This window comes from Diaphorina citri, unplaced genomic scaffold, assembly GCF_000475195.1.
Source record: "Diaphorina citri unplaced genomic scaffold, Diaci psyllid genome assembly version 1.1 scaffold2019, whole genome shotgun sequence".
Classification (NCBI taxonomy): Eukaryota; Metazoa; Arthropoda; class Insecta; order Hemiptera; family Psyllidae; genus Diaphorina; species Diaphorina citri.
Genome location: NW_007379445.1, coordinates 1 through 10,641, shown reverse-complemented (window position 1 = coordinate 10,641; position 10,641 = coordinate 1). Strand labels below are relative to the sequence as shown.

The window sequence follows — 10,641 nt, the reverse complement described above, 5'->3', positions numbered from 1 at the left end:
TAAGTACTGTGTGTGGGTGGCGTTGGTGGGTTATTGTGGCTTAGTGTTTCTTAGATTAGAACCACGTGTCCGAAAAGAGATAAAAGTTCGAAAACATTGTTGAGATTTGTAGGTACATCATTCATGGACGGAACATATAGAGGAGGGTTTTTTTGTTTTGTTTCAACTGTAAAGATCACTCGGAAAATAAGGCCTAAAGGCTCAGTTCAGTCAAAACGTTTGCAATAACCATTTTACGAACAACGAAAAAAAAAAAAAAAAAAAGAAAGAAGAAGAAACAAGTAGTCAAGGTTCGTTAGAATGGCTCAAACTTAGCTGACCTAAATGCCTACAAGATTTAATCCATAGGCTCAATCGGATATCAAATAAGTACACATAATAGGTGTATGTAGGTATACCTATTAAACCTATGTATAAAGATTAAACATATATGTTTAATTTGAGCATCTATAGAACTTGAGATCTATAGATCCACAAAAACACTAATAACAAAAAGAAAAAAAAATACAATAAAAACAATTTAATGGAAATCATTATTCCATCCTGGTAATTGCCTCATATGGAAGGGTTTAGAATGCCCTTCAACGTCTTTTAATTCAACAAACAATTCATCTATCTTAAATAAAACTATAATGCGGGTACACCGGCCATAGTTTTGTAGTTTTTTTTTTTTTTTTTTTTTTCCGGAATGGGGTAGGGGGGGCCAATTATCAATTATTCCGATATGGTTTTTTAAGTATTTAAATTTCCAATTGAAAAATGCCAGAGAAGTGTAATTATTGAATAATGTGGGTTTGAAACTATTCAAATAAAAGTTTAATTTTATTAGATGATCTTTTATGTGTTGGTTTGTTCTTATCACCTATAACCTGGTAGCGAAAATGAATCAATCATCAATAAAAAGAATTTTGATATTACATATTTGATATATTGAAATTTAATGTACCTAATTAGACCTATGTATATGTATAGTTATTATTTTGCATGTCGATTCCAATTCTGGATTAAATGATAAGTAGGTAGGTAGATAAGTAGGTAAGTACCTATGTATATGTATACCTACCACCACATCTACTTGGGATTTTCGAACCCACAATAGGGGATGGTTAATCAGCCCAAACCTTAAGCCTATACCGGCTTACCTCGCGTTTTGGATTGGAAAACTATTGAAATATCGAAAATTTCTAACCTTATACTTTTTACTTTCCTTATCCTAATAGGAAGGAAAGTAATGTAATCGGGTCAAATTTCGATGGTCAGTTTTTAGTGTCAAAACACGTTTGAGGTCCCTAGAGCCTAAATCCAAAGTTTCAGCCATTGGTCCGTGTGTGTGTCTGTCTGTAAACAAAATATCTCGAGAACGGTAAGAGCTAGAGACTTGAAATTTGGTATGTTACGTATGTAGCTGTCAAATGTGACAAGGATGCGGACAAAACAAATTTGCCTATCTCATCAGATTAACAATGTGAAGTGGGTACTTGCCCATTCCTCCCCTCTTCTACCCCTTTCTCTTTCAAAGTACTATACCTACGTCATTCCAGAGCAGCGGTTCCTAACATTGTGTCTGTTGGGAGATTAGCAGGCCTTAAAACAAGTACTTTAGCAGTTCAGAAAGCTGTAGAACCTAATCGGAAAAACGGCCCCATAGGGTAGCTGTCCCCATGGCGGGAACCGCTGCAAATTACCCTATTTTAATCCTATTATGTTATCTTTTCTAAAGAGTTGCAAAACACCTCCACTAATCTCTTCCGCTTTCTCCTCCCCCTATTTTTATCTTTGCTACACTTTTTACTTTCCTTATCCTATAGGAAGGAAAGTAATGTAATCGAATCAAATTTTCGATGGTCAGTTTTAAGTGCCAAAACTCGTTTTGAGGTCCCTAGAGCCTAAATCCAAAGTTTCAGCCATTGGTCCGTGTGTGTGTCTGTGTGTCTGTCTGTAAACAAAACATCTCGAGAACGGTAAGAGCTAGAGACTTGAAATTTGGTATGTAGTTCACAAATGTGACAAGGATGCAAATTAAAACGTTTGGTTGAAATAGGTGCTGCAGTTGGCGGTTTTTGACCGTTTTTTTTTGGCGGTTTTCAGCTATACCGACTAAACGGTTAGCGATATTGTAAAAGTTTGGCTATAAGGACAATAATGAGTGAAAAGATCATTTTTGTTTTTTTGTTCGTGTTATTTTTCTTCTTACAAGTTTTGTTCTATGTACAATATCTACTTTTGATTTATGTGGCCTAGGCTCTTGACGTTCGCGCGCCTCCCGGCATGCTTGATAGGTTTTTTGTGTCTTTTGGACACAAAAAACTTGAAGAGCAATGAAACTGGAATGTACCCGAATAAAAAGCTTCATGTATTCTTTATAACCCCCCCCCCCTCTCTCCCTCTCTCTCTCTCCCCCTATCGTTTTATAGGGGACTGTTGCTTGCATTTTATGCGTTTTTGGAATGGGTTTAAAAACCTCCTTTTTGGATAAGTATCCTTAGATTTACGCTGGAAAAAAAAAAAAACTTGGTTTATCTTCTAAGAAGCCGATTCTGTAGATTACTGATTTCGATGCAACGTCTCTCTTTTTAAAGTACCTACACTACTTGATACCAAGGAATTTGAAGCAATTTTGTAAACAAGGAGATTTCCTTGGATTACCTTTAAGCCTGACTTTTTTAGGCAAATTGAAAATGAATTCGAAATAGGTACTCAAAAGGTTTCTTAAAAAAGACACAACATTTTTTTACCAACAGACCCTATAATTTCTCCCCTATGTATCACATAAGAGTTCTATCAGATCATACAACTCCCCCAATAATCTTCACGTGGTTTTAATCTTCTCCAGTGGTTTTTAATCTTCCCAGTACAACAACTGTTGACTTTTTTATCTTCCCACAAAAGGGAAGAACAGATATTGGTATAGGAGAAAGGAAGAGTCAAAATAGGGAAGGGGAGGAGAAGGAAAAAACTACGAAAAGGAGGCGTAGACTCCCCCAATAATCTTCACGTGGTTTTAATCTTCTCCAGTGGTTTTTAATCTTCCCAGTACAACAACTGTTGACTTTTTTATCTTCCCCCAAAAGGGAAGAACAGATATTGGTATAGGTATAGGAGACAGGAATAGTCAAAATAGGGAAGGGGAGGAGAAGGAAAAAACTACGAAAAGGAGAGGTAGAGAAAAGAAGAGAATGGAAAGGGAGAGAAGAGAAAATGAGGGAAAGGAGAGAGGGGGAAAGAAGAAACAGAGAGAGGAGAAGAAAACGGTGAATATTAGGGGGAAGGGAAGGAGTGAGGGAAGAAAAGGAGAGGGGAAAAAGAAAGAGACAAAACACAGACTAATCATATCTAATTGCATTTCTTTAATTTCATTAACGTAGCCCTAAGTTTCTCATTTCTTCCCTTCTTTATATTTCATCTTTCATGAGAATTCCTATCTTTCTCATTAGCAACCTCCGTGTGGGTAAACGTAGAAACACACTACCATCACGTCACGTCACGTGAGCTCACGTGACGTGATAGTAGTGTGGCTGTCCTGAACGAAATTACCTACAATATTATGGACAAACTTTGAAAGTTTGAACTCTATCTTTCTGGCTCCCCATGACTTCACGTGGTGATAGTGTGTGTTCTTAGAGGTTTATTTTCGGGATCATCTATAGTCTATACCCTCCTGAATAAAATTAAGCATTTCGGTGGGGGTAAAAAGAAATTTAGAAAAAAAAAAGTAGATAAGTATACCTACCTCTAATCTGCTTAGCACGAGTAAAATACCGGACTACTTTAATCGTGGAAAAAGTGGATACCTTTTAATCTAGCGAAAAAGAGAGCTTTTGTGACCATCACTTTTGAGCTTTTATTTTTAACAATTTATCTCTTTTTTGGCGGTTGGGGAGGACAAGATAAAAAGTTAAAGGGGGATAAGTTAAGTGCGTGGTTTTTAAGTGCACAATAGAGGGGGGATTAATGTAGCCCTAAGTTTCTCATTTCTTCCCTTCTTTATATTTCATCTTTCATGAGAATTCCTATACTTTCTCATTAGCAACCTCCTTGTGGGTAAACGTAGAAACACACTACCATCACGTCACGTCACGTGAGCTCACGTGCCGTGAAAGTAGTGTGGCTGTCCTGAACGAAATTACCTACAACATCATGGACAAACTTTGAACGTTTGAACTACCTATATCTTTCTGGCTCCCCATGACTTCACGTGGTGATAGTGTGTTTCTTAGAGGTTTATTTTCGGGATCATCAATACCCTCCTGAATAAAATTAAGCATTTAATCGTGGAAAAAGTGGATACCTTTTAATCTAGCGAAAAAGAGAGCTTTTGTGACCACCACTTTTGAGCTTTTATTTTTAACAATTTATCTCTTTTTTGGCGGTTGGGGAGGACAAGATAAAAAGTCAAAGGGGGATAAGTTAAGTGCGTGGTTTTTAAGTGCACAAAAAAGGGGGGGGGGAAAGGGTTGCATTTGGGAGATTTTGGGGACATCCAGATGGTTTGGTTGGGGTTAGAGGGATTTTTGGGATTGGGACGTATTCGGGACGAAAACCGAACTTATTCGGGAGGGAAACGGAACGTATTTGGGACGGAGACAGAATTTATTCGGGACGTATATGTGTGCGTGCTGGTTTAAGTGTGTTTTCTCATTACGTTGAATCTTTTACGTTTACAATATAAGTTGAAATGTAGGTATAAAATTGATTTGAAAAAGCCTTGAAAACTTTCAAACACTTGAAAAATGTTTTCAATGGTCACTTTGGAAGAGTAAAATCTTGTGCAAAGTCAGCTACTTACGGCCAGGGAATATGTAGAGGCCTCTTCCTTTCCCTAGTTTTCCCCTCTCCCTCGCTTTCTCTATCTCTTTAGTTCAGCATATAAAGACCATTTGCTTATTAGATTCTATATCCCATTGGGTCATCAGGGGCCTCATTAGGTCTCCTTTTCCTGAACAACCAATATACCCAACTTACCTGTAGCTTCCGTGGCCGAGTGGGTACCACACTAGGCTTGCACTCCGGAGGTCCCCGGGTTCGATTCCCGGCGGGGTCGAAGTAGAGGCCTCTTCCTTTCCCTAGTTTTCCCCTCTCCCTCGCTTTCTCTATCTCTTTAGTTCAGCATATAAAGACCATTTGCTTATTAGTTTCTATATCCCATTGGGTCATCAGGGGCCTCATTAGGTCTCCTTTTCCTGAACAACCAATATACTTAACTTACCTGTAGCCTCCATGGCCGAGTGGGTATCACACTAGGCTTGCACTCCGGAGGTCCCCGGGTTCGATTCCCGGCGGGGTCGAAGTTTTTTTCGGCTCTCTGCTTGGATTTCGGGGTTCACTCAGCCTCGTGAGGACAATTGAGTAGCTACTTTAATCGAGTAGCGACCAGTGGGGGCATTACCAGAGTAAAAAGAAAATTACTCAGCCTCGTGAGGACAATTGAGTAGCTACTTTAATCGAGTAGCGACCAGTGGGGGCATTACCAGAGTAAAAAGAAAATTACAGATATGTCAGAAAAAGTAAAGAAGGCTCTTAGTAATGCTGTGATAACCACAAAGCATTGAGAAGAAGCTCTCATCTTCACCACAAAAAAACAAAAAAAAAAAAAAAACATGATTTAGATTTTTTTACTTAGCTTACCTTCAATAGATGAGTGTACAGTTTGGTAGGCAGGGAAGACTGAAGAGAAGAATGTACTGAATCCGTGAAACCAATGGCAAACACTCGAGATAGGAAGTCGGCTTCAAACTGAGATGCCTGGTGGGAAAAAGGAAAAAAAAAATCAAGTTCTGTATAGTATTAATATCAATAAACAGTAAATAGTAAAATAAATTATTTTTATCAAGACAATTTCGATTAGAATGTTTTAAATTGTTGAGCTTTCGATGTCACTCAGGACATCATCTTCAGACCAAGGTCCTGAGTGACATCGAAAATCTCTAAGTGTACATTATCTGTATAGGTCATAGCCATATTACATAGCTTAGGCAGCGCGCACACTTATAGTCTTACACGTCAATATATCATTTTCTACCACCATCTATTAATTTACATATTTACCTTTTTTTCCCAAGGCAAGGTCCTTTTATTGAATTGTTACTGATACATGTATTATTCTTTAACCCATCAAATATACGAGACCTTGTTTAGACTGCTGGGGCTGGGGTAAAGGGACTTTTCAGTCCTATTCGGGCAGGATAAACAAGGTATATTCTATTTAATGTACCATCTCCGTTTCGATTAGGTTTCATTAAAGTATCCAAACCACGTTATCGACTCGAGTCGGAAGCATTCTTTTATGCCTAGTCGGGAAGGAAATGGGACGTATTCGGGACGAAAACCGAACTTATTCGGGAGGGAAACGGAACGTATTTGGGACGGAGACAGAATTTATTCGGGACGTATATGTGTGCGTGCTGGTTTAAGTGTGTTTTCTCATTACGTTGAATCTTTTACGTTTACAATATAAGTTGAAATGTAGGTATAAAATTGATTTGAAAAAGCCTTGAAAACTTTCAAACACTTGAAAAATGTTTTCAATGGTCACTTTGGAAGAGTAAAATCTTGTGCAAAGTCAGCTACTTACGGCCAGGGGACAAAGTCTGAGATCAAACTTGCTAACAATTGAATTAAGCATTTTTATTGGTTAAAAAGTTTAAAATGAACCAATCAGATCTTAATCCAATTGTTTAATTTGAGTTGAATGTTGAAAAATGCCGTAAGATGCTACATTATGACGACCCACCTTAACTTTGTAACAAAATAATTATCAATAGTCACAATTATTTTGAGAATTTAGTTCAGAGAACTGTTCTATTCCTAAAATAAATTAAGAAAATACCTACCCTCACAACCTCAAAAAAAAAAAAAAAAAAAAAAAAAACAACAAAGAGCTGAAAAAGTCCAGAAAAGTGAAAACAGCAGAGTGCCGTGTAACATTTAAGTACATGCAATGTGGCAAACATTTTCGATCAAAAACTGTCATCCTTGAAATTTCCTCTTTCGATTCCGTTCATCGATGACATCACGACACCAATCTAACCTCCTCCTTCTTTTCTTCTGTTTCAGACGCATGCGGTCTGTCGGACGTGTCCCACATCGAGTCCCTACAGGAGAAATCCCAGTGCGCGTTAGAAGAGTACTGCCGCACGCAGTACCCCTCCCAGCCTATCCGGTTTGGGAAACTCCTCCTACGGCTGCCCTCGCTTCGCACGGTCAGTTCGCAAGTGATCGAGCAGCTGTTTTTCGTCCGCCTTGTCGGGAAGACCCCGATAGAGACCCTGATTCGGGATATGCTACTGAGCGGGTCCAGTTTTAGCTGGCCCTACATGAACTCTATGTGACACAACTTCGTGTGGCGACAGCTGGCGTCGTAAGCGACTTGGGGACGGGGGTGGGCGAAAAAGAGTACGTGGGGTGAAACTACCTAATACCATGTGTACCTTGCTGAGATAGAGCTTGAAAGTCCCTTAAAGGGGACTACGCAACGGACTGCACTGGGCCAAAATGGTCCGCCAAGGTTCGGCGGACCAAAACGAAATCTGAAGTGACTACGCATTAGACGGACCAACGGACCATTTTCGGTCTGTTGCGATCTGTCAAACAGGGAAGTTCATTCGAAACAATATTGAGAATTTAAATACCTACTAGATTAAACATCGTAATAAAATAGTTGAAGATGGATCCCCGGAACAAAAATCAAATGGTGGGGCAGCAAATTTGGTAGAACGGACCAAATTTTAGACTAGGCACTAGTCTGGCGGACCAAATTTGATCCGGAAAATGGTCTGGTGCAGTTCGGTCCTAATAATGATGTGTAGTCCTTTTTCGGTGCGGTGTACCAAACTGTTAAGATGTATCAAAAGGTTCTAGAGTGTAGTGTACCAAAATTTCTTCGGTATACCAAAATGGTCCCAAGTTGTACCGAATATTTCGTCCATCCCCCGACAAGATTGTCAAACCAAAAAGAGAAAACGCAATATTGTTAATGAGTGAAAAGATCATTTTTGTTTTTTTGTTCGTGTTATTTTTCTTCTTACAAGTTTTGTTCTATGTACAATATCTACTTTTGATTCATGTGGCCTAGGCTCTTGGCGTTCGCTTATTCTTCTCGACTCTTCACACCTAATATTTATCTCCACCAAATCCTTTGATTTTACCTACTCTTCAACTTCAGTCGACTTTAGTGTCGACGCACCTCAAGTCCTTAAGCCTCTCACAGTTCGCTTTTGTCCGCTCGCTTCGTCAATTGGTTGGCGAAAAATTCGAACACAGAAGGGAAAGCAGTCCAGGAGGTCAATTCATGTTTGCGGGTACCTGCCGACACCCTAGTGACGTCATCAGATGAGGTACTCTCCTCTAGTGGCGAATCTAAAGGGCGCTCACTAGACACCCAATTCCGACTGATCTGTGAACCAAAGGGGGAGGGGTTATTATTTTTTTTTTTCTTTTTTTCCCCAAGAGGTTTGATAAAGAGAACTGTCTGGCTGGGGGACCCTAAACAGGGAGTAGACCACCTTAGTCTGGCTGGGGGACCCTAAACAGGGAGTAGACCAGCTTAGTCTGGCTGGAGGGACATTAAACAGGGAGGATACCATTCTGAATTTCCCTTGCTAGAGAATTAACAAAGATTGAGTGCGAAGGGCATCCACTTGTAAAATATTTCTAGCCAAAACCAAATGTCAGCCCAAAAGTGATCACCCTAGGGCCGATTGAGGGCTGCCGAAAAACGCCGACCCCGTCTGTACACGGGAAAAGGGAAGAAAGAGAGAACTGTCACAAGAGATGTCTTATGGTCGGTCCCGAAATCAAAAAGAGGTGGACAGGATACGAGAAAATAACTAAATATAACGAAAGAAGACAATTTCTTGTCTTTTCTTTCATCTTTTCAGATATGGCGAAGAGCAGCTTCTGAACAGATGGAATCTTATTTATTCAAATGTTTGCATTCTCAAGTATCGAACCCTCATCACTCGAATTGGAAACAAATTCATTAGGTTTTTTTTTATTTATTTATTTACATTCAGAAGTTTTAATCACTTTTTCAAGAGGATATTGAGCCTTAAGGAAAAAAAATCTGAAAGATCTGTAGGGAAATTATTCGCGATTCTATCCGGGTATGTACTTGCATGATAATTGAACGAACGAAATAAGTTTTGTTTTAAAAATGGCAATAGCCAGTATCGAACCCGCGACCTTCAACATGGCAAGCCGTTCAAAATTAGTTTATTTGCACGGAACCAACGCACAACGTTTCCAACCACCTCCCCCGCCCTTCGAATGACTTCTTCTTCAGTCCGCGCTCCTACTAGTATGGTGGTATCATCTGCAAATAATGTAAAGTGTGCGGAGCAATCGGACTGAAGAATATCATTTATGTAGAGTAGGAAGAGGAGGGGCCCTAAAATGGACCCCTGAGGTACCCCTAATTTTATAGGGAGAGCGTGTGAAAGAGTGTGAGAGCCGGTGTGAAAACGTGTGCCGAGCAAGGATCGTGGTAGAGGATTTGAATGAGTAGGATGTAAGGGCAAAGTTGGTGACGGGATTGAAGAGGTAGAGTAAGAAGATGGAGAAGTTGATGGGATTGAAGAGGTAGAATGGGATGATGTAATGGTTGATAGGATTGAAGAGGTGGAATGAGATGATGTAATGTTTGGCAAACATATGTAAATAAAAAACAAATTTGCCATATCTCCCGAATAGTTTACTCACCGGGATTCGAACCCCGTCCCTTGTGTTGTCATTCGTGTTCATGACAATAACGCCGTAGCCTTCATCCTTGGCTTTTCGAATGTAGGACAGCTGAGTGCCTGATTTCAAGTCTTTGTTAATGATTATACTGCAATTAAAGTGAAGAAAAAAAAATAATAATAATCAGGTTATACTGGGTTATATTTTAATTTAAGCAAGGGTCTATTGTTATTTATTTTTGAAAATATTGTACCAAATACATGAGACCTTGCTTAGACTGAGGGAGTAAAGGGACTTTTCAGTCTCATTCTGGCAGTATAAGCAGGGTATATTCTATTCTATAATGAGCAAATAATAGACTAGAGTGGAAGGTAACTACCTACTAGGCTAGATTAATGCCTGGGGCGTTCTCTACCACCTAACCCCAATGGCTGGATTACATATCAGTGAGCAGTCCAGCTACTGGCCTTGTGCTGCAACTTGCTGCAACTAGTGGAATGATATTGATTCCAGTCCATTTGGACAAAACGATCTTTTGTACAGCCACAGTACCTACAAATCTATTTTAATTTTTATTCTGATCAACTGCCTTTTTGTAAATGATGTCTGAGGTACAATTCACACTTTCATGAAAAAGCTTCAAGGAAAAATTGCAGTCCAAATAACGAAAATAAGCCATTGAAGGTGAAGCACACATAAGTGAGAACCCTGCTAATCACTACCCTAAATTTCAGCTTCCCATCTTTAGCCGTTCAAAAAATATTCAGGGGTCCCCGGACTTTTGAAACACTCTGTATAATTTTACGATTTTAAGTATTGCATTTTTTTTTACTTTCTATTTTTACTTTATATTACTAAAGTAATGAGAAAGTATTTTTTTTTTTTTTTAATGTGCCATTTTTCATCCAAGGGTTTTAAATGCCCTCGGTTGCCTCTTTCTGGCAAAGAACAAAGTGTTGATCGTTT

The 10,641-nt window shown here is 39.2% G+C and overlaps 1 protein-coding gene across 1 annotated transcript in view; it reads left to right on the top strand.

Annotated features, from left to right (window-relative positions):
- The window catches only part of LOC103517960, a 28,486-nt gene extending 20,556 nt beyond the window's left edge, over positions 1-7,930 (top strand). The window contains exon 7 of the mRNA XM_026829880.1: positions 7,009-7,930. Within this exon, the coding sequence (XP_026685681.1) occupies positions 7,009-7,328 (320 nt within the window). The 3' untranslated portion in view covers positions 7,329-7,930. The remainder of the gene's footprint in view (positions 1-7,008) is intronic.
- The last annotated feature ends 2,711 nt before the right edge of the window (positions 7,931-10,641 follow it).